General features: G+C 37.1%; 1 protein-coding gene across 4 annotated transcripts in view; it reads left to right on the top strand.

The window, feature by feature from the left end:
- The window catches only part of FBXO38 (F-box protein 38), a 59,425-nt gene extending 36,953 nt beyond the window's left edge, over positions 1-22,472 (top strand). The window contains exons 13-22 of one of the 4 annotated variants that reach the window (XM_017875844.1): positions 4,103-4,222; positions 5,631-5,810; positions 7,305-7,814; positions 13,341-13,441; positions 13,552-13,654; positions 17,903-18,069; positions 19,220-19,365; positions 20,038-20,141; positions 20,745-20,858; positions 21,604-22,472. In XM_017875844.1, coding sequence (XP_017731333.1) covers positions 4,103-4,222; positions 5,631-5,810; positions 7,305-7,814; positions 13,341-13,441; positions 13,552-13,654; positions 17,903-18,069; positions 19,220-19,365; positions 20,038-20,141; positions 20,745-20,858; positions 21,604-21,782 — 1,724 coding nt within the window. In that variant the 3' untranslated portion in view covers positions 21,783-22,472. Of the gene's footprint in view, positions 1-4,102; positions 4,223-5,630; positions 5,811-7,304; positions 8,040-13,340; positions 13,442-13,551; positions 13,655-17,902; positions 18,070-19,219; positions 19,366-20,037; positions 20,142-20,744; positions 20,859-21,603 lie in introns of all 4 variants that reach the window. The other 3 variants (XM_017875843.1, XM_017875842.1, XM_017875845.1) reach the window with 3 other exon arrangements.
- Positions 22,473-24,506: the final 2,034 nt, after the last annotated feature.

Here is a 24,506-nt window from a genome sequence, read left to right as displayed (position 1 = left end):
AACTTCTTCAGCTTGCATGAGGTAATTTACTGTAAAAGAGGGGCATTGTATAATTTTAAAAGCTATTTAATTTGTATAAATTAACTCCAACAAAACTGTGATTTATTGTTTCACAGTTACTATATTTATTACAATTTTATAATTTGGCAGGATATTATCTTAAATTTGTACTTTCAGAAGTCTTAGAACTTAGAGTACTTAATTATGAGCTAGTTAGCTGAAAATATAACTTGATTACCTGAATTTTGCAGCATTCTAAAATAAGAATAAATGTTTACAGTTTTTGGTGGGGTTTTTTTTTTTGGCATTGTTTTGTGTTTTTTTTTTTGTTTGTTTGTTTTGAGACAGAGTCTCACTGTCACTCAGGCTGGAGGGTAGTGGCGTGATCATAGCTCACTGTAGCCTCAAACTCCTGGGTTCAAGTGATCTTTCCACCTCAGCCTCCTGAGTAGCTGGGACTACAAATGCGTGACACCACTCTCAGCTGATTTTTCAAAAAAATTTATGTAGAGATAGAGTCTCACTGAATTGCCCAGTCTGGTCTCGAACTTTTGGCCTGAAGTGATCCTCATGCCTCAGCCTCCCAAAATGCTGGGATTACAGGCATGAGTCAGTCACTGTGCCCACAATGTTCATTTGTTTTTAACAATTTACATTTGCCTATAAGTATCAAAATTATGCTTCTGTAATTGCTAAAGCATAGTGTCTATTTTATGTACTACTTTTAAGTAATTATAACTTTAAAGCATAGTTTTACCTATACATCATTTAACTAATTTTGTCTCTTGATTTAAAACATACATTCCAGGTACTTACTGCTTTTAAATATAGCATCATAGTGAACCTCTTTTCTCATCCCTCCACCCCAGTTAGCCTAAAAGACTTGTTAAAACACATTGCTGATTTTTGCCCTCAGAGTTCCAGTTATTTGGTCTGTGTGAGGCCAGATAATATGTTTTGTTTTGTTTTAAATAGAGATGGAATATCATAAATTGCCCAGGCCGTCTCAACTCCTGGGTTCAAGCAGTCCAACCAACTCAGCTTCCCAAAATGCTGGGGTTACAGGTGTGAGCCACTGCTCCAAGCCAATAATTTGAATTTTTTTTTTTTTTTTTCCTTGAGACGGAGTCTCACTCTCTCTCCCAGGCTGGAGTACAGTGGCACGATCTTGACTCACTACAACCTCCACCTCCTGGGTTCAAGCGATTCTCCTGCCTCAGCCTCCCAAGTGGCTGGGACTTACAGGCACATGCCACCACACTCAGCTAATATTTTGTATTTTTAGTACAGATGGGGTTTCACTGTGTTAGCCAGGATGGTCTCGATCTCCTGACCTCACAATCTGCCCACACTGGCCTCCCAAAGTACCGGGATTATAGGCATGAGTCACCATACCCAGCCAAGGATTTGAATTTTCAACGAGTACCCAGGTGGTGCTGATGCTGCTGGTCTGGGACTATGCTTTGAAAACCACTGATTTTGTAAAATTTTTATTTTTGAAGCCTAAGGGCAAACTGCAGTCTGGAAAAAAAAACCCAGTAAATGTATTTTGTTTTTTACTTTGGGGCAGGTAGTTGTCAACCACTAAATGTTATGTCTGATAATAAATTTCTATTAATTTATGCAACAATTTCGTTGCATAAAAATTATTTTGTTAAGAGGCAATGAATTCTTTATCTTTATAACACTTTTTTTTTACAGCTGAAGTAACATTTCAGCTAAACAAAACATTTGATGAATATTGATACTTGATTATAAGTTAGCAGGCATATGTATGTATGTATAATATATATGTATACATATAACTTCATGTAAGTTAAAACTGTTCTGAAAAAGATGTACTACCATAATGATAAAATGTTTTCCAACAAAGGAAAAAAGTCAAAACCATGAATCGTTTTTATGTTCACTAGCCCAGAGGCACCACCATCCAATTTAATTACTAGAGACTAAAATCAAGACATTATGCTTTTTGTCAAAACCAAGAATCATTTGTGTCTTCACTAGCCCAAAGGCACCACAATGCGATTTAATTACCAGAGACTAAAATCAAGACATTATGCTTTTTTCTTTACCTCCTAACTGCTCTCCAAGACATTGAGTCATTTACCAAATCTTGTTGAATGTCTCTAAAACATCTCTCCAGTATGCCTACATCTCTCCTTTCCCGTTGTACTACCACTACATCAGACCTTTCTCTTTTTTTTAACCTAAATGTTTTAATACTTTAAAACTGGCCTATTTTCTTACCCAACTAAAATTAGTTTTTACAGCAGCCAGGGCAGTCTTTTAACAAACCAGACAATAGTGATAGCTTACTCAAAACTTTTTAATAGCTTCCCATTGCCTTAGAATAAGATCCAGGTTCTTGAATTGGACCACCAAGTGCTGTATGATCTGGCCTGCCCTCATCTTGTACCTCATCTTGCCCTCATCATGCTTGAGCATGACAGCTGGCGTCTACCATTGCACTAACTACTGCGTCTTAGAATTCCCTCCCTCCATCTTTTCATGGCTGGCTCCTTCTTGACTTTTAGTTCTTAGCTTAAATGTTAATCTCAGAGATGTCTTTCCTTGCCATCTGATCTTAAGCAGCCACCAGTTTATTTTCTGTCACATCACACTTTTTGTTACATAAGGCATTACTATCTGATGTTTTTATTTTTATTTTTTAAATTTTTTCTTCCCCAACTAGAGTAAGCCATGAGTCTAGGGATCTTGAATATCACCACTGTTTTTCAGCTCCAAGGAATACTAACAAATTGTAGTAGACACTCAGTAAGTATTCAAATGAATGCAAAGAAAGAAATCGTTTAAACAACTTTTGGGTATCATATTAAATGTTTGCACAGGCTATTCTGGCAACCTAAAAGCAGTTGCTCAGCAGCTTTGGAAAACCTTGTCACGTTAATATTTGAATGTACTTCTTTTCATGCCATTCCCTGCATAAAAACCTTCTAGTGGTTTCCCTCTGCCTACAGCAAACAATTCTAAGCTTTTTAGCAAGGCTTTAACAATCTGGAGCCCAGGCTACCTTTTCAGCCTTGTTTTTTCTTTTGCATCCCTATCACAACACAGATACTGTTTTTTGTTACCACTGGACCACTATTCTTCCGAAAAATGTAGCATTCTTCCTGGTATGGTAGTATATGAAATGTTACCTTGTATCAGTGAACCATTCCTTGACCCAGTGAAGAGAATTAGTTGCTCCTATTCTATGTTCCCTTTGCACTTTTGAATTGTTATAGCTCTTAGCAATTATATTCTGACCTTATTTTATGTGTCTAACATCTTTGCCAGAATGTGTGCATCCTCTTTGAGAGCAAGGAGTATAAATTTCCCACCTTCTCGTAGTTTCTGTAGTGTCGTAGGCTCTAGAAACTCCTCAATTTAAATCCTAGCAAACTATTAAAACGTCTAGGCCTCCATTTCCTCAACTGCAAAAATCAGGCTAATAATAATGCTAGCCTGATTGCTATGAGAAATAAATAAGAAAATGTTTCTGTAAACGTTTAGCATAGAGCCTGCCATAGAGTATGTACACATTAATTACTGCTACTCATAATTGTTAGTCAGTTGAATGAAAGAAGAAAATTGATTGGTTTTTATCATGAAAGATTTCTAGGCAAGGTCATTTCTCATTTTGGCAATAACTGAAATATAGATATTGCAGGCTAGAGCTGGGCAGTTATTCAGGGGGAGGTGTGCTATTGTGTATATTTAAAACCAAAGCAATTCCCACTGTCCCCCTGAAATTTCAAACCTCTCCCATATAATTCAGTGACGTTAATCTGAATGGTATCTTTTTGGCTTAATCGTATTTTGCCTTGTTTCTTTGTTAACTGTTTGAGTTTGTATGAGTTTGATGGACTTTCTCCACCAAATGTTCCTTTCCCATCTGTGATTTTCTCTCCTGTAGACTGATTAAATACTTCTTAATGTCTGCAGTAACAAGCACAATATATGCAGTATACGCTGTTCTTTCAGGGCAGGCCTAGTAATCAGCGGGACTGTTCAATTCTTTGGGCGGCCACAGTTTTGCCTGCCATCGTAGTTCTTTATACTTCTCTTGGTTTTTACTTTGTGTATATTTTTGTTTAAGCATTAAATGAGATGGAAGACATCGTCCAAGAAGATGGAGAGGTGGTGGCCGAGAGTGGAAATAATACTCCAGCTCATAGCCAGGCAATTATTCCTGTGGATGTTGATGAGGAACAAGCAGGTAATCATATGATCTATCCCACATTCATCATTCTGAAACTGTGGCCTAACTCTAATGAAGTACGTGAGACACCGAGAATGATTGTTTTCTGACCTTTCAGCTAATGATGTGTTTTATGCTATTGATTACTGAGAACTGTAATACATTGCTGGTATTCTCGTTGCATGTATATATATCTTACTAAAGTTTGTCTTTTATTATTTGTGACTGCAGCAACAACTGCTTTTTCTGTATAGCCACATGTGCATGTGTGTGTCCGTGTATGTGTAGAAAAAGAAAGCACTCAAATTGTTGATGGAAAAATAAATGACCTGATTAAATATTCTGCTTTTGCCTTCCCCTCAATTCAGTTAAAGAGGAGGAACAGTTGAGAAGTTGACCTGGTTTAGTAAACAGACCAAAACCTAGCCTCTGTTTGCCATTGGCTGACTTAAGACAGGATATAGAGTCGTAGGCCCTTAAAGATTTACTCGCACAGCCTTTCATTTTACAGATGGGGAAATTAATTTTCTTTCAAAAGTTTAAATGATGTGCTCAACACCAGTCAGCCAGTAATCGAGGGACAGAATTGAAATTGAGAAAACTCAAGTTTTCTCATTCCCTGCCTGTTAGAATGCTGCCTTGTCTTTGAATGGAAAAGATGCTACCCTGTTTTAAGTGTGTGACAGATGTAGTCTCTCATTCAACAAATATTTATTGAGTGCCTACTCTGTGTCAGACATTGTACAATGTGACAGGAAAAAAGCTAGGTTCCTTGGGGCATACATTTATTGATGGAGCTAATATTAGTCACTTGTCAGAGAGAATTAGGTTATAAGAACTAGGTTTAAAAGCTGTACTGCCAAGCAGATAAAACATTTTTTACATAAATACACATATTCAACCAAAATGTAGCATGCGTCTAGCCTTCAAAAATAGATCTGCTACATCTAATGAGATAGATCCATACTCAAAGAATACAGTCTTGTTTACCAGTCCCATACATTTCTGAGTTCATCTTCATTTACTTAACCTTGGCTCATATGTTTGAAAAATTGAGAAAATATGTAGCTTATTTTTAAAATTATCACTGTTATTTAGATTATTTTTAGGATGATTTTATGCTACTCTTTGAAATAGTGAAGATCCTGCAAGGGAATGCTATATGAATGTCTATTTTAATTTGCCTTTAGAAATGCATCAAGTTGATTGGCATATTAATCATACTTAATGTTGACATAATGGTTTAGAGTTAAGTTGCTTTCACAGTATCTTATCCAAGTGCATTATCGGTTAAAATGTGTGCCAGGGGAGGCTGCATAAAGCCACAAAGCATCTCTATTGATTCCAGAGCCCTGGAAATAGTACTTCGCATTAGACCCTTTCTTGCACAAAAAGTAACTGTTACGCCTGTACCTTTTTTTTTTAGGACCCAGTGGTCTTCAGCGTGTAGTAAAACCAACCCCAATTACTGTTCATGATTCAGAGAGTGATGATGAAGAAGATAGTCTAGAACTCCAAGAAGTCTGGATTCCTAAGAACGGTACTCGGCGTTACTCTGAACGTGAAGAGAAAACTGCAGAGTCAGTGCAGTCCAGGGAATTGTCAGGTGAGAAATTACGTCTTTCTCTGAACTGTTAATGACAGTCACTATCAGAACTGACACACTTGGCCTTAATATGACAACTTGGGTGCAGTTAACATATATTATGGAATGTGACAGGAAGCAAGAAATGCACTTGCCCAAGTAAGAGGGAAATCTGGGTGGTGCTCTTGTAGGCAGTACAACACAACAGTGGTGTGGAATGAGGGCTCAGGGAAGAAAAGAAGGATTCTAAGTCTACAGTGGAGGCTTTAGTTGTGGCATCAGGGTGTCAGAGATTAGTGAGCGAAAAGCCTGTGCCTCACGTAAGGGATGACTACTGAGTCATCCAGAGCAATGAAAAGCAAACATTCACCAGTTGATAATCTGTCCAGTTGTGCTTAATGAATATTGGTGGCTAGTTTGGTGCTTGAAGGAGTCCAAAGTATATTTTTATAATCCCTCACATCCCTTTAAATCTAGGCAACAACCCTCTGCAGTGCTTCACCAAGAAACTGTACTTCTCTTAACTTTGAAGTTCATACTTCTTCCTTGTCTTTCCTTCCCTTTTGTTTCTCCGAACCATGTGCTTACCTTTTTTAGCAAAGGATAGATTTTTTACAAATTGTCCAGTCATTTTTCCTTGGGTACCCTTACTCCTTAATATTTTTGAATGTTCAATACACATTTAACACTGACCCTGAAACATTTATATAGTACTATTATCTGGAAAGTTTAGTTCTTTGGACTTGGAATAATTTGCTAATCATTGGCTGATTATTCAATTTCTATTTAAGAGATTCAGATAACTTTATACTGTGGTTGAAAGAAGGTTTTATGGAAACTGAAATTTAGGAAAAGTAATATGACCAGCTGACTAACCTAACTTTCCCAGACAGTGCAGTTTCTAAATTTAGCAACTAAATCCTCTGTTGGCCAGACAAAACCTATTTATTCCTTTATATCTTCATTGGGCTTTATTGTGCCCCAGGTATTGTGTTAGGCACTGTGAGGGATATAGAGATGAGTAAGTCATGGTCTCTCTTTACAGAAGTTCTAGTCTGGTTGAAGAGTCGTGTCAAAAACAATAGGTAGTAACATTACAGGGCACATACTACAACCACAGTTGATTTGGGGTGGGGGTGCAGAAGAGATGGAGTAGAGGACCAGGGCTGACAAATTGGTGAGAACAAAGGCCTTGAGGTAGTAAAGCAAGGGTATATTGAGAGAAAAGCTGGAGCTGGAATGTAGAATGTATATGGAGGGGACAACATGGAAAGATGGTTTGGAATTAGATCATAGTGAGGCTTGAAGGCATAGCTAAGGAGTATAAACCAGGTAGACACTAGGGAGCCATAGAGAATTTTATAGCAGCTCAATGATGTGATCACAGTTATACTTTAGGAAAATTAGTGTTTAGTATACATTATTTCCTGTTCCAAATTTACTCTTGCGTGTTGTCCAGAATTTGTACTGAAATCTTTTCTTTTCCTCGGGCCGTTCTTCTTTTTCTATAAGCAGTAAGTGGAAAAGGCAAGACTCCACTTCGAAAGAGGTACAACTCCCATCAGATGGGCCAGTCGAAGCAGTTTCCCCTCGAGGAAAGCAGCTGTGAGAAAGGCTGTCAGGTCACCAGTGAGCAGATCAAAGCCGATATGAAAGCAGCTAGGGATATTCCTGAAAAGAAAAAAAGCAAGGATGTTTATCCCAGCTGCAGCAGCACCACCGCCAGCACAGTGGGAAACTCCAGCTCACACAGCACTGCTTCTCAAAGCCCCGACTTTGTAAGGACGGTGAACAGCGGCGGCTCTTCCGAGCCTAGCCCTACAGAAGTGGATGTGTCCAGGCAGTGTGCCTGCTCCCCCGGTGGGTCAGAGGACTCTGAGGCCATGGAGGAGGGAGATGCAGAGAGTTCTGTCTGCCCCAGATGCTGCTGTCACAGGCCCCAGGAATCCCAAAGGAGAACTAGCAGGTGTTCTGATGAGGAACGTCCTTCAACCAGCCGAGCCTGTGTTGTGAATGGCCCGGATGGTACGAGATCCGCCTTTTCCTTTAGGACTCTGCCACAAGGGGGGTCTTCAGGCCCAGCACATGATGAGAGGACTAATGGGAGTGGCTCTGGGGCTACAGGTGAGGACAGGAGGGGGAGCTCCCAGCCTGAGAGTTGTGACGTGCAGTCTAATGAAGACTACCCTCGGAGGCCCCTAACCAGGGCCAGGAGCAGACTGTCCCATGTACTGCTGGTATCTGAGTCAGGTATGACAATGCTCCTAGGATTAGCAACTGCAGGGTAGGGCTGCAGAAAGGCATGAACTTGTTTCATGAGTTTTCTTACAAAAAGCCAGTTTGGCAAATTAAATTCTGTTTTGGGGTTTTGTGGGTCTTACAGATTTTGAACTAATTTTCAGCAGTGGTTTGGTGGGTGGGGGTGTAAAACAGTTTATGCAATGTCCAACCTGGAAAACTCAAATAGTTCAGCTTTTAAGGAAAGTGGCACTGTGTGTATTTACCCTAAATATAACACTGACTGACACCTAAGCCCCAGTAGATGAACTCTGCTACCATCACACACTTAGAGAAGTCTTAACTTAGGGAAGTTTTAAACCTTAGCCAAAAGGCAAGGACTTGACGTTGCTGGGGCTGGGGCAACACATCTCAGTGCAGCTTCCTGGGTATAGCCCTCTCTCTGTCTCTGCAGTACTTAGTAATTTTTTCAGAAATCTAGTTTTGCTTCAATTCAAGTAAGGTTTGCCAGGAGATAAGCAGGTAAGTAAATGGTTTGGCTGAGAATTATTTTGGTGAAAATACTCAGAACAAATAATGTGTATTTAATTTCATTAATGTTACAATGTATAGCCAAGGAATTGGGTGGAATGGGTGTAAGCACATTTATTAATCATAAGTCTGTTTCCATTTCTGATCTTATTTTTAAGTACTCTTTCCTGCCTTTATTATATCATTACTACCTGACAGTGAATAATAATGTATTTTAATTTTCTTCAAGTAGCCCTCAATTTTAAAACATTAAAATCAGTCCCAGAACATAGGTAGTCAGTGCTTTTTGTATATTCTAAATAGAACTAATTGAATCATACAGAGCTAAACAGAACAAAAGTAAGCTTTCATGAGATACATTTGAGACCTTAATTAATTGTGTGCTAGTTACCATAGTTGCATAAACTCATTGAAATATATGAGTTTTATTTGAAGACTTTTTTATGCTTTGCAAACAGTGGTTCTGCCATATGGTGAAAATACTTTTCCCAGCTTCAATTGTAAATGTTTGATAATACCTTTTTTAAAAAATTGGTGGTAAGATATAACTTTACCATTCAGTGTACAGTGTATAATTCAGCGGCACTAAATACATTCACCTTGTTATGCAGCTGTCACCACCAACCATCTGAACTTTTTCATCATCCCAAACTGAAACTCTGTGCCCATTAAACAGTATCTGCCTCCTATGACACCTTTTGTTGTGTGGTTTTTCATATTTGCAAAGTCAGATCTGCGTGTTTTCCTTTACGAGTTCATTTTTATGCTGTGAAAGGCCTTTCCTACACTTGGTTCAGATAAATGTGCCCATCTTCTTATTCCTTTGTTCACTGATTTCAGTTTAGTTCCTTAGTTCAGTTGGAATTTTATTTCAATCTGTGGGAACTAATGTTAATTTTTTATTCCAAACTATCACCAACTTGTTTCAGTACTGGTTATGGATGTCCGTTCTTGTGCTATTATTTTGAAATGCTCTTTGCTCATCTACTAAATTCTTAGACATACTTAGGTTAATCTCTGGCCATTCTATTCTGTTCCAGTGTTCTGTCTTCTTTCATTATTCTTCTTCGAAATTTCCTTGACTAGCCATGCATTTGCCATTTATTTTTATAGATGTGCTTTGTAATATTTTTTTCAAGTTCCAAAAACTAATCTTGCTTTTTGTTTGGAATTTCATTCAATTGATAACTGAAACATAATTGTCATTTTAACAGCACTGAGTCTTCCTGTTTAGGGACTGTTATGTTTGCCGTTTTACTTACGTGTCTTGATAAAGTTTTTTTGTTTTTTGTTGTTTTGTTATTTTTTGCCTTGTGTTCTGCTTATCCCTTAACTATTTCATTCTGACTTTTTTCATGTCTAGAACTTTTTTTAAGTTAAATCATTCTCTGGATTTAAAATAAAGAAAATATTTATGTAGTGCTTCTTATTGCATTTATTATGTGATTTTTTTTCAATTTGAGAAGACTTCTAATGTCTGTAACATGGTTATACTAGGTAAATTATTTGCTAATATATTTTAGGTTTATAAAAATGTCTATTTACTTTGAATAGCGGTTTTTTGGGGTAGATATCAAAGTACTGATTTTAATATTATTAAAATCCCTTTTGGAAAGAACAAGAAGTTATTTGGGTGGCTTACAAATTATTATTATTATTATTATTATTATTTTTGAGATTATTATTATTATTTTTGAGATGAAGTCTCGCCGTGTTCGCCCAGGCTGGAGTGCAGTGGCGCCATCTCAGCTCACTGCAGCCTCTACCTCCCGGGTTCAAGTGATTCTCCTACCTCAGCCTCCCGAGTAGCTGGGATTACAGGTGCCTACCACCATGCCTAGCTAATTTTTGTGTTTTTAGTAGAGACGGGGGTTCCCCATTTTGGCCAGGCTGGTCTCCAACTCCTGACCTCAGGTGATCCACCCGCCTCAGCCTCCTAAAGTGCTGGGATTACAGGCATGAGCCACCGCGCCCGGCCCAAATTATTTTTAATCTGGCATGTTTTTTAAAGAGAAAAATCCAAACTAATAAAGGAAGAAACTTGAATTTAAAGATTTTAAAATCAGTTCAAAAAAAGTAACATTTGAGATATTTGGTTTTAATTTATGACCCTGTGGAGTGTTAAAGCCATTTTAGAAGCTAATATAATTGTTTTGTGAATTTATATTTTGAGAGTAAATACCTGTAAGTTTCTTTTAATCCTCACTGTATAACAATTTGTAAAGTAAATATTAGAGAAATAAATAATTGGATTGTCAAAGAATAACATTTAAGATTAAAATAGTTGCTATAAATATTAAACACTTTCCCTGACACCCCAAGACTGGATTGATCTGCCTTTCTCTGTTTCTGTAGCATCTTCAACATTAATGTGAACCACACTCTGTTGTAATTTCTTGTTTTACTGTCTTCCTTTCTAGTAGACTGTGAGCTCCATGAGGACAAGGACAGTCTCTGCTTTTTCACCAGTATATTTCTATCCTTTAGCACCATGTCTTACACATGGTACGGGGCTTAGATAATAACTGTGAACATAATAAGTATAGACACCATCATATGAGGTATTGTTGATGCTAATGGATGTTTTGAATTACTAAAAAAAGTTCCTAAACAAAATTAATTTTCTCTAAACAGGGAGGGAGGCATAAGAGAATAACAACAAACATACAAACTTTTTTCCTTATGTGTCAGAAATGTTTGTTTTTCAAGCTCATATATGTATAAAGTGTGCTTCATTTTATAACTTTTCTTAGAAAATGTAAACTACTAGTTTGGGTACCCTGGAGAGCAGGAAACTTTACCTAATTTTGAACCCCATACTCTGTTAAATTAAGGGGGAAGGGAGAGAGCAGTCCAGGAAGGTGAGATACTTGAAAATCAGATCATAAAAGGAGATTTACTGAGAGAAGATTCTTACTAGAACACTGTCATGTAGTGAAACAGGCTTGCTTTTGTTTGTTCATTTTCATTTTGTGCTACTGGGAGAGGGAGCCAGGACTTATTAGAGGTTTTAAAAGGATTGTGAATTTTGGCTATCAGGTGAAGTGTGCTGCCGTTAGAAGGTTCCTTGTCAATGAAGATGATTTGATTTTGGATGAAGTTCCTTCAGGATACTATGGGAGAAGGCCTACATTGTGTTGTGTGGTTAGTAGTCTTCATGTTTTGCTGGAACTCCAGAATTCTGCTTAGTTTCAAGGTCCTTGGAGGAAGTTTGATGGGTAGAGCTCTTGGGCTCCTTTTCAGCCTTCAGCCAAAGCAGCTGCTTTGAATTGTTTTACAGTAGAATTTCACAGACTTCAGTGGTGCAGAAAGGATTTTGTTGTGTAAAAAAATCAGACTAAATCTCTAAGGTTCCCATCTAAGCCCAAGCCTTTGGGAATTTGCAGTATTCGTTCTCATTTCTTTGTCGTTTTTTGTGATCTTTCATGTTTGAGATTACAGAATTACTGATATTACAGAATTACCAAGTGGAATGTTTATAATTAGCAGTACTATCTAAAAAAACAGTATGGTGGTGATTTAGTTCATGAAAGTCAGTTGTATTTAATTCTATATATGCTCTGCTACAGTATGATTAAGTATCAAAAACGAGAACGATGACTAATGTATTTTCTTGGAATATATATGTGCTTAAGTTTTAGCTATGAATTTAGCACTTGTTTTTAAATTAAATAAGGACAATATTTGCTTATTTCGAAGTGTATTGCTTCAGAACAGTACTAGTAAATAAGGGCCTTATTAACCAGGGTTTGACAGATGAAAGATTGCAGGTTTTCTAGCTTAGTAACTGGTGCTAGATTTCCTGGGTTTGACTCCTGGTTCCCATTTAGCACTGTGGCAAGTTTTTCTACCTTCCTGTTCTTCAGTTTCCTAATATGTAAAACAGGGAGAACAATAAGTCCATCTCAGAGCTATTGTAAGGATTAAGTGAGTTAATACAAGTAAAACCCTTAGAACAGTGCCTGACACACAGTAAGTGCTCAGTAAATATTTGTTATTCTGTTTTACCTGTGATGCATTCATTCATTCATTCGTTCTGTAAGTGTTGAGTGCCAATTCGTTCAATAAACGTTCCTTATTGCTAGTGACTGACATTGAAACAAAGATGAATTAAGAGAGTGTTGTTGCGTTTAACGAGCTTTTACGTAAATAGACCAACAAAACAAGTATAAAAGGAACTATTAGGGCAGTATGTAATGTTTGGGGATCAAGGGTGCTTTGTTAGAACTAAGTGTTTGAGTTGGACCTTTCCCAGATGGGTCGTATTTCAAAAAGTAAGGTCAGAAAAGGTGTTCTGGGCAGAAGAAGCTAGAGCAATTGATGACTTCGGAGATATTAGCAGTGGGACATGACTAGGGTATGGTGTGGAGAATGGGCAGAGCTGAAGCATAGCTCCAAATGTCAAGCATTGAAACATTCACTAAGCTTCAGTCAATAATTTAAAAGTTTTTTAGTAGGAAAGATAGGAGTTCAATTCACCAATAGTATTTAGGATGAGATGAGTCAGAGAGACTGGAAGTAGGAATGTTCATTAGATTATTAGGATGACCTAGGTATGAGAAGGGTTGTTATATTTGATGTAGATATGTTTGAAGTAATGGAGGGTGATCCTGTTTTGAAACAATCCATTGGAAATACCGATATAACTGTATTCCATTGGGAACCAAATTGTAGATTTGGGAATTGCCTTGATGGTGTTCATACATATGTGATTCAATGTGCTTGAGGGAAAGAAAGCAAGGCTAAAGTTTTGTTTTTTCTTTTTTTTTTTACCTTTTTTAGAAGTAGCCAAAACAAAGCCACGTCACGCCATGAAACGGAAGCGGACAGCAGATAAATCCACCAGTACAAGTGATCCTGTGATCGAGGATGACCATGTGCAGGTAGAGAAAAAACCCTCACTTACCTTTATCACAGTCTAGCCCAGTTCCTAAGTAATGCACGCAAACTAAAGTTTGTATCTTTATATAGTTTCTAATTTTTCTCCTTGTAGGTTCTTGTATTAAAATCCAAGAATCTCGTTGGAGTCACTATGACCAATTGTGGAATCACAGATCTAGTGCTTAAAGACTGTCCCAAGATGATGTTCATCCATGGTATGTATTTGGGCCCGTATTATACACAAGCATCATGAATGAGTTAAAAGAATTAGGAACTCATGAATACTGTAATAACATTACTGTCTTATTTTCTTAAAGGAAATATTGTGTTGGGTTATCTTTAGTTCCACCTTTGTTCTAGTTCTCAAAGTATTACTCCTTAGTATTTCTGAGCATCATGTAGAGGAACTTGGTTCATCTTTTAAAATAGCCTGTCTCCAAAAGATAATTACTGCCTGATCTGAAAGAGTAAATAACAGCCTGCATAGGCTTTGGAGTCAGACCTCAGCTTGATTGCTGGCTTGGTCATTTACCAGCTGTGTGACTTGGACATGGTTTTTGAGGGAAGCGCCGACTGGGCCTCAAGTGTATAACTGCTCTGTATTTGATTGAGATGATTAATTGTATCTTTACTTCATGGCACATTATCATTTATCCAAGCCCCTTTTTCTTTTTAGTCTCGTGTCCCTCATTGTTAATCTCATCCGCTCCCACCATCTATACTCGTGTATTGAACATATATCTTTCCAGTGTACCTTTTATATCTTTCTTTATATATGTGTCTGTCTCAAACATAGGGTATTAATTTTTGTGATTTCTTAAAATTTTAGTTACATAGTATATCCTACAATTGATCTATTAATTTTACCTTTTTTATTCAAAATTATATTTTAGATATCCATCCATGTAAAATTATGAAGATCTGACTTATTTCCTTGCCTTGGGCAAGTTATATAATTTTCTGTCTTCATTTTTTTCAATCTGTAAACTGTGCGTAATTATGCTTAACGCATAAAGCATTTGTGAAAGTTAAATGCAGTGATTGATATGTTTCTGTATGTATATGTATACAGGCATACCTCAGAGACACTACAGGTTTGGTTCTAGACCACCATAATAAAAGGAATATCACAATAAAGCGAATCATAAGATTTTTTTTATTTTCCAGCGCATATAAAAGTTACGTTTACACTATAGTCAATTAAATGTGAGGTAGCATTGTATTTTTTTAAAAAATTTGTGTACCTTTATTTAAAAACACTTCATTGGCCAGGCACGGAGGCTCACTCCTGTAATCACAGCACTTTGGGAGGCTGTGGCAGGCGGATCACCTGAGACTAGGAGTTTGAGACCGGCCTGGCCAACATGGCGAAACTCCATCTCTACTAAAAGTACAAAAATTAGCCAGGCGTGGTGGCTCATGCCTGTAATCCCAGCTACTTGGGAGGCAGAGGCAAGAGAATCGCTTGAACATAGGAGGCAGAGATTGCAGTGAGCCAAGATCATGCCTCTGCACTCCAGCCTGGACAACAGAGCAAGACTCTATCTCAGAAAAAAAACAAAATAAAATAAAAACACTTTATTATTCAAAGATGCTAACAGTCACCTGAACCTTTAGCAAGTCATAATCTTTTTGCTGGTGGAGAGTCTTGCCCAAATGTTGAGGGCCTTGCCCTGGGTTAGTCTTTGGCTTAGGGAATGTTGTGGCTGGTTTGATCTGTCTAGACCACTCAGACTTTCTCCATATCAGCAATATGGCTCTTTTGCTTTCTTACCATTTGTGGGTTCACTGGAATAGCACTTTTAATTTCTTTCGAGAACTTTTCCTTGGCGTTCACAACTTGGTTAACTGGCACAGGAGACCTGGCTTTTGACCTATCTCAGCTTTCAGCGTGACTTCCTCATCAAGCTTAATCATTGCTATCTTTTTATTTTAAAGTGAGATTTGTGACTCTTCCTTTTATTGGAACACTTAGAGGCCATTGTAGAGTTATTAATTGGCCTAATTTCAACATCATTATATCTCAGGGAGTAGGGAGACCTGAGGGAAAGGGAGAGAGACAGAGGAACAGCCTGTTGGGGGAGCAGTCAAGACATACATAACATTTATTAAGTTCACTTACATTGGTGCAGTTTGTGGCACCCCACAATTAAAATAGTAACATCAGAGATCATTGATCACAGACCGCCATAATGGATAAAATAATAATGAAAAAGTTTGAAATACTGCAAGCATTATTAAAAATGTAACACAAAGACTCAAAGGGAGCACATGCTTACTAAAAAAATGGCATTAGTGGACGCTCAATTCATGGTTGCCACAGACCTTGTGTAAAGAATGCAATGTCTGTGAAGGACAATAAAGTACAATAAAATGAGAAATGCCTGTATATGTATATACATGATATATACACACACCCACACACACAGTGTGTGTACAGGGTCTGACCTCTAGTAATGCCTAGTAATGTTATTACACATTGAGCATCTCTAATCTAAAAATCAAAAGGCCCAAGTGCTTTAAAATTCAGAACTTTTTGAGCACTGACATGATGCTAAAAGGAAATGTTCATTGGAGCGCATTTCAGATTTCAGATATTTTTTATTAGGGTAAGTATATAATGCAAATACTCCAAAATTTGAAGAAAAATTTGAAATCTAAAACACTTCTGGTCCCAAGTATTTCAGATAAAGGTTAGTCAGGCTGTATTGCAAAAAATATTAAGAGGTTTATTTTGTTTTGTTTTACGTCTCCTACCATATTAGTAGTAAACAAAGAAATCCATTAAAAGGTATTTACCAAACATTTTGTCATAAACTAAGGAGAATCCAAGAAAGGAGAGATGAAACTGAGATTCAAGCACTACTCTGAATTCTACAAAAGTTCAGACCTTGGGGACCCCAGACTCTATTGTTTACTCTGAAGAAGTAGTACTTTTCTCTATCCTAGCCAATGAGGTCTTTGGTCCTAAAACATCTTAAATCACTGTCTCCTATTGGAGTTTCCTTCTACAATAGAGAACACAGGCTCTTCAAAAGCTCAGAGTTCGTAACAGTAGGGGTACTCACCCTCGCCTTTCAGTAGCACTGGAAGAACTTTCATTTCATTCTGTCAGTCCCTATACCCTTTGAGCTCAATTTTTGGACTCTGCCATTTGGCACCTCATTCCATTCCTTTCTCTGCTCTGAGCTCTCCAAGAATCTGACTGGTTTTCTTCTTTTTACTTTGATGATTCTTCCTGTACATTCTCTAACCTAATGATGGATCACACGGCCTCAGGCCCAACCTTCTCCCCTTTAAACCAAATTGTTTGGCTCAGCTTATCATGGGGAGAGGATCTTAGCTTAGTCTGTAGATAGTGGCTAAGTTAATGACGGAGGAGATGATTGAATGAGATTAGAACTGACCTTAGCCATGTCTGATTTTATAGCTAGCAACCATTGGATCCTTACTGTCATCTAGCGCTTTCCTTTCCTCTGTTGCTGTCCTCAACACCAATTCCCCTCCTTTCCACCATGTCACAGAAGGAGAAAATGAATGTGAGAGGCAGGAGTCTCGCTCAGTGTTTAAATGTCAAGTTAGTTACACTAGATTGCGCAAGACGATGATGACATTTGGGTCAAGGATGTTACAGAAGATGTCTGTGAAATGTTAAAAAGATCAGGCAAATCAGCCTGTGGTTTTATAATCTTTTCCATTTGATCTTCTCTCTGAAGTTGGACCTGGTTGCAGTCTGCAATGAAAATTGGAGCAGGTTGAAATTTGAGATTAAAAAAAAGAGAAGGAAATATTTTTCTGAAGTTTGTATACTAGTTCAGTTAAATGTGTTTATTATATCAAAATTACTTTTTTCTGACTTCATGTTTTGTATATCAAACAGAAAAACTAATCATGTTTTAGACCAGCATTTCAATAGAACTTTCATGTTCTGTGTGTACACTGTTCAGTATGATGGTAACCACTAACCACATGGCTACTATATTGGACTGAATAGCTTTAGACCAAAATACCCAAATGTGTTTCTGGGTCTTTTTTTTCAAGGTTCTGCTTTTACATTTGTGACAGGAGTTAAAATCCAACTCTGCTCATTCCTGAGAGTGAATGTAAGGTAATATAGGTGAATTAGTTCAGGTCTGATTATTGACTATAAAAATGTATAATAGTTATTCATTTTTTAAATAAATATTTCCTAAACGGTTTCTGTTTGAGCAAGTCATTTTCTAGGGCTTGGTTTTCTTAACAGTAAAATCTTAGAAAAGACACTTTAATGTGCCCCTTCTACCTTCTTTTGAATTAAACAGAACCACATTTTCAAATTTTTTTGTTAACTGCCATTTGTACTCTATGATATTATTTGACCTATGTTAAAGATGTTTGTTACTGCAGTATTTTGTGCTAACAAAAATTAGGCCATCTCTCCGAAGATGATCTGTATAGCGCTTACCATTGTTTTCATTTTGTAGCTACCAGGTGCAGGGTACTAAAACATTTAAAAGTAGAAAATGCACCAATTGTAAACCGATTTGACTATGCACAGTGCAAGAAACTGAACATGGATCAGGTACTAGACCAGATACTAAGAATGCCACCCGAGAGAAACCGCATCATATACCTACGCCCAATGCAGCAGGTAACGAGCTTTGCTCCTTTCCGATGATACACATATTGTGATTTTTTTTTTTTTTTTTTTTTTTTTTTTTTTTAGTCTTTAGCCTTTTGGATTTGGCATTCATTCACTTCCAACCTACAGTAATGATATTTTAGTTTTTACAAGTTATATATGATGCAGGGAGTTGTTATTCAACAGGTTTTTATACTTAATAAAAGTTACCTGTGGTTAAGAGCACAGTCTCTGGTTCAGACTGCTTGATTAAATTTCTGGCTGTCTGACCTGTAGCAGATTGTTTGACTTCTATGTCTTAGTTTCTTCATCTGTAAAATTAGAATAATAATGATATACCCAGGATTATTGTGATGTTTAATATATGTGAAACTCTAAAACAGGTGCCAGTATATAGTAAGCCATCATATAACTATTAGTGTCATTATCATTATTAAGAGTATATTGTATATAAGGTTCTGTGCTTAATGCCAAAAGAGGGTTTAAAGGAAATTTTAAATGCCCCTTTGTAATCAGTGTGTAAGCCTGGCCTCAAAAGAGTCAGTTCATCATATTGTCAAGCGTCTCAAAACTTATAGTATGCCGGGTACGAAAAAATACAGAACACGTGATCCTTCCCTCAAGGAGTTTGCCTTCCCAAAAGGGAGATAAACACATATGCCACTGAGATGGCAGAGTGAGATTTCATAACTAGAGATGGGAGAGGGGCATGCCATGAGAAAAAAGCAATGTTATCAAAGGCTCCTAGAAGACAAGAAAATGCATTCTCTCTTAAAGACTGGACAGCAGTCCCATTTCAATAGGGTATATGTTACTACACAGTCACAGTTCTGTAATGCAGTCAGTACTTAATAAAGGACATACCCAGAAGTAGATTCTGAGTTGACTAACATCATTTATCTCAATCAGGATTCTCTGGTTTACTAAGCATTTAAATATAACAGTGAGATATAAATTGCCAAGTTCCCTAGACAGAAGAGTTAGCAAAATTATTCCCAGCATGACAAACTGTTTTCAGGTCTGTATGTGACTATTTGATTTTCAAATCAGCCAGAGATTTCAAAACGGAAGGTCCATGGAAAGATTGTTGAAGCTCTAGGAGAGAGCTTTCTAAGGCATTCTCTTTGTTGAAGGCGTCTGTTTATGATGTCTTCCGCAGGTGGACACACTGACTTTGGAGCAGAAGCTGTTTAGTGGTCCCTACCCCTATCACATCTGTATTATCCATGAATTCAGCAACCCTCCCAATGTCCGGAATAAGGTGCGCATTCGCAGCTGGATGGACACTATAGCAAACATCAATCAGTAAGTAACTCTGTGGCCCCTAAAAGCCTTTTTAGTCATTTCTCATAGCAGGGACTCCCAGAAGCAAATCCCAATTTTTCTTTATTTTAAATGATTCCATCTAAGCTTTTCAGACAAGTTTATCCTGAAGTTAACATAAGTGAGAAACTGAAGGAAACGAGAACTTAAAAGTTAACGTAAGTGAGAAACTGAGGGAAACGAGGACTTAAAACTAAAAAGCATATGTATATATTTATGATCTTTAAAACTCAGATAAAATTACAAGAAAAAATTATACATGTACTTGTAACATTATTTAGCCTTGGGGCATGAAAAAGGAGATCAATTTGAAGAAGATCTTAAGACTATGATATTTTATATCATCAGAAAATTTGACTTTTATATATTTGTTATATTAATGTTGCATTAAGCACCTTTTGTGTAGAAGACATGTGCTTAGAAAGTGACTTTCTTTCCCTGATATGATTTTGAAGATAGTGAAGAAAGTAGTTTCGACCTGACTACACTTGGATTCTCTAGTTTGATTGTATCCTACTTCTGTTAGGTATTTAATATTTTGTTTAAGATGTTTGGTAGAATCTGTGTCTGAAACAGTTTTGATGGTTCCTTCCTACCCGACACTAATTATTTCCAGTTTTGTAATTTTTACTTAATTTTTCCTGTTGCCTCCAGAGAGCTCATTAAATATGAATTCTTCCCTGAAGCCACTCGAAGTGAAGAAGACTTAAAGAAATACCCCAAGTACCCCTGGGGGAGAGAAATCTATACTTTAGAAGGTATTTACAAATATTTAGAAAGTTAAATAGCCTGTGCAGTAGCTTGCCTCTGTAATCCCAGCGACTCAGGAGGCTAAGGTGGAACGATCACTTGAGCCCAAGAGTTCAAGACCAGCCTGGGAAACAAAACATGGCCCTTTCTCATTCACGAATGAATGAATGAATGATCCATCAGTCAATTAGTCAAACTGGTTTGGGCTTACAGCAAACAGTAACCCAAGTGTAGAGAATTACACTTTTTTAAAAAAGGAAAAGTTAAATAGCTATTAACTAGATCACTGGACATGCCTTAGGGAAGATATGAATGGGAGTCTTACAGTTCTTCAAAACATGGATGATTTCAATACCTGCAAGAAGTGGGAGCCAGATGAATATTGCTTTGCCTGTATGAGTCTTTACTATTTCTAGGACAATCAGAACCAGTGGTGAAACATAAAACATAAAAATTACAAATTACTGTAGTTTGATAGCTGGAAATGATTTGATGACACTTGACTCACTCTCTTTATTTTATATTTTACATTCTGCTTACAAAATACTGCAGAATTTGGCTCTATCAGCACTTCCACGCCAGTTAGCAATATTACATTTGTCTTCTTTTAGGTGTTGTGGATGGAGCTCCATATTCCATGATTTCTGACTTCCCTTGGCTGAGGTCATTACGAGCAGCAGAGCCCAACAGCTTTGCTCGATACGACTTTGAAGATGATGAAGAAAGTAATTATGATCTGACTTGACATCTATTCTCTAGTTTAAGTATAGCCTACTGTGTTACATACTTAATATCTTTTTGTGCGTTAGGAGTAGTGCAGTGTTAAATGGTTTCCCATATAAATGTTTTTTATTTACTCACTTCAAAGCAGTTCTTTATTTGTACAATAGATGTTCAGTGGACTTACTAGGGATATATAAAGGCTGGTAGAAAGGATTCCTTTGGACAAATTTTCCTACAAGATCTTTGTATTACTTAAGTATTTATAATCTTCTTATTTATTGAATAATTCTTCACCTATATTGTTTCAAAATTGTTCCAATTGTATTATTCTCCTGCTAGTTATGAGCTGCTTATTGTGTGGAAACTTATAATTTAGGTGTAGAAATTTGGGGAGAAATTTTTGAATGTAGTTTCTCTAAGTGGTAGCATACTTGAATATTTATTGTTAACCACAGTTTTAAAAAAATACTTTAAAAGGAAATGGATATTATGAACTACATGTACACGTGTCTGACTTACCTTTGATGACCTTTGGTATAGTATTTTTACCTTGAGACTTTAAGCATGTATGCTGTCTTAGGCATCAAACATAAGAACAAACTGGTGGTGACCCATTCCTTGAGCTATTCATACATCAGTTACATTATAGTGCAGTATATGGGAATATCCTATGGACCAGCTGATCAGTGATTTTCCAAATGATTCTGATTATCATATGTATCTCTCTTTTTATTTCTAATTTCAAAGGCACTATCTATGCTCCTAGAAGGAAAGGACAGCTGTCTGCAGACATCTGTATGGAAACAATAGGAGAGGAAATTTCAGAGATGCGTCAGATGAAGAAGGGTGTATTTCAGCGAGTGGTGGCAATTTTTATCCACTATTGTGATGTCAATGGAGAGCCAGTTGAAGATGACTACATTTAATTGGTCCCTCCTCCTTTCCAGCTATTTTGTCAGAAAGCAAATAGGACCATCCAGCTGCCAGAGTGCTCCACAGGGACTTGAGGCATGCGGTTGGGAGGTCCTGGCTCAGTCTGCGATGTAGGGAATGTATAAGGAACGTCGAAATTGTATACAAAGATTTGTACATAAAAAATATACAAAGACGCTTCCTAAAGTACCAACTTTATATCATATGTTTATACAATTTAATTTAAAAATTCATTTTAATGAAGACAGATAATTTGAAAGACTTTTGTTTTTCTTGACTTAATTCATAAAGTGTCATTTTTTGACTGAGTCTCCATTTACTTCATTCTTAATGATTATTGTCATCCCTTTAAATCTGTGCCTTTTTCTTCTTGAGCGAAGCTGTTTGAGTAAACCCGTTGAAGAGTGTTTGTGTCTTGTGTGCTTTTTTGTTGTTACTAAAACACCAACTAAACCTTATAGTCAGACAAGGTTATATATGTTTCTGTACAAAGCTGTAGTTCTTTCTTAGTATTATAGTTGCCATGTTTCTTAAAATCAAGTAAAAAGACTTACGAGCTTAAAAAAAAGTGAGTTTGAGAGGGAAATGGAAAAGTTTCCAAAGTATTTCTAGTAATTTATTTCCACATTGAATTGTGTATATGCTTTATCTTAAATATAAAATAAAAGTTTATTAAAACTTTTCTCTTGCCTTGGACCTGAATCCCTCTTTTAAAGAAGAGTAGCAAATACTGCTCAGAAAAGCAGTGTATATATAGAGTTGTATCTAAGTAAGATTCCAGTGTAATCCAATTTCTGATCTCTGAAACAAGATGTTCAACTCACAGAACTTTTTTTGTTTGTTTGTTTTGGTTTGGTTTTTTTTGAGATGGAGTTTCACTCTTGTTGCCCAGGCTGGAGTGCAATGGCATGATCTCGGCTCACTGCAACTGCCTCCCGGGTTCAAGTGATGCTCCTCTCTCAGCCTCCTGAGTAGCTGGGATTATAGGCGCCCGCCACTATGCCTAGCTAATTTTTGGTATTTTTAGTAAAGGCAGGGCTTCACTATGTTGGCCAGGCTGGTCTGGAACTCCTAACCTCAAGTGATCTGCCTGCCTCGGCCTCCCAAAGTACTAGGATTACAGGCAGAGCTCTTTAAGACAATACTGGGAACAGCAGAATTTTCCAAAATTCTGGTCATTAGGAGGTGGTCTTTCTCCCCTTTCAAGGTGAGGAATTAATTGCCCTGATAAGGCAATGATATACATAGTATTACAGTGTCAAGCAAGGGTTGTCAGCAAAAGCTTAAACACCTATATTTGAGTCATGGCTTTGTCACTTGCCAGCCAAGTGACCTCAGCAAATTACTTAAAACTGAAGGCCTGTGGAAAATTTTTATAAATTTTCTCTAAACAGACATGAAATTATGGTCTAAGGTGTAAAGTTTCTTTGAGAATTGTTCAGCCCCTTCATTTAGAAGGTCTTAATTGAAACCCAAGGGGAAAAATTGCTCACCCACGTTTAGGACCTGTTTTTAGGCTAAGTAGGACAATAATCCCAATTTCTTATTCCAGCTAGGTTGCCTCTGTTTTTCATGATAGAAATACAAGGATGCCAGCAAGTTTTTCTAACACTAAAATACTCCACGTTAATCAGTGTCTATCCTTAAAGTTCTCTTTTTTCCCCAGGCTCTAAAAATTCTCATTACATTAGGAAGAGTGATTCAATTAGGTACTTCATTCTATTGTCTCCTTATTACATTATTTTTAACGCAGCTAACTTAAAATTAGACAAGTATGTTTCACTATACAGATTACAACTGTGGTAAGAGGCAGGAAACAAATTACAGAATATCCTAGATATTTCAAAATAATCTGGGATTCCCAACCCTGAGCGAAGACAATCTAGGTTTTCACCGTAACCTGTTAACCAAATTATCTAAATAATGCTTACATTAGCCACAAGAGGCCACTGCTTTGTCATTTTTGGCTTAGTCATGTCTGTCTAACCTAACCTAAACTGTTAGATCAGTGGAAGTACAGCTGGCAGCGCTACAATAATTCAAAAGATGCTAAGGCTGGAACAACCAAAAAAAAATCTGGAAGATGCCAACTACGATAGTCAGTCAGTGAATAGATATATAATACGAAGGGCTGGAGAGTGATCGCTCCACAGCAAGGGTCAGCAAACTCTATCTAGGGATAGTAAATATAGTAAATATTTTAGGCTCAATGGGCCACATTCTCTGTGGCAACTGCACAACTGTTGTGAAAGTCATAGATGATATAAACGAATGGGCATGGCTGTATTACAATAAAACTTTATGGACACAAATTTCAATTTCACGTAATTTTCACATGTCACAAAATACTACTATTATAACTCTTTCCCCAGCCATTTACTAAAGTAAAACACCATCCTGAAGGCTCACAGACCAGATTTGGCCCCCAGGCCATGGTTTAGCCATACCTGCCATAGAGACCTGAGATATCCTATTCATTCATTTAATTATATCACCAGCTGTTGGTGCAGTTCTGTGCCTGGCACACTTTTTAAAGGCTTTAAAAATACTACATGGATGATATATGACTTAATAGCTGTGAGAGAATTGTGTCTCATTGCCAGGTGTATAGGTCTAACAGTCTCCCTAAATAATAGCTAGTACCACAATTCTTACAGGGACTTCATATGTAGAATCTAAAGACCTGAGTTCAGTTTTTTACTTCCTCAAACAACTGA

Source organism: Rhinopithecus bieti, unplaced genomic scaffold (genome assembly GCF_001698545.2).
Source record: "Rhinopithecus bieti isolate Rb0 unplaced genomic scaffold, ASM169854v2 scaffold_7673, whole genome shotgun sequence".
Lineage (NCBI taxonomy): Eukaryota > Metazoa > Chordata > Mammalia > Primates > Cercopithecidae > Rhinopithecus > Rhinopithecus bieti.
The sequence above is the reverse complement of the archived record's forward strand: the minus strand, read 5'-3'. Positions and strand labels throughout refer to the sequence as shown.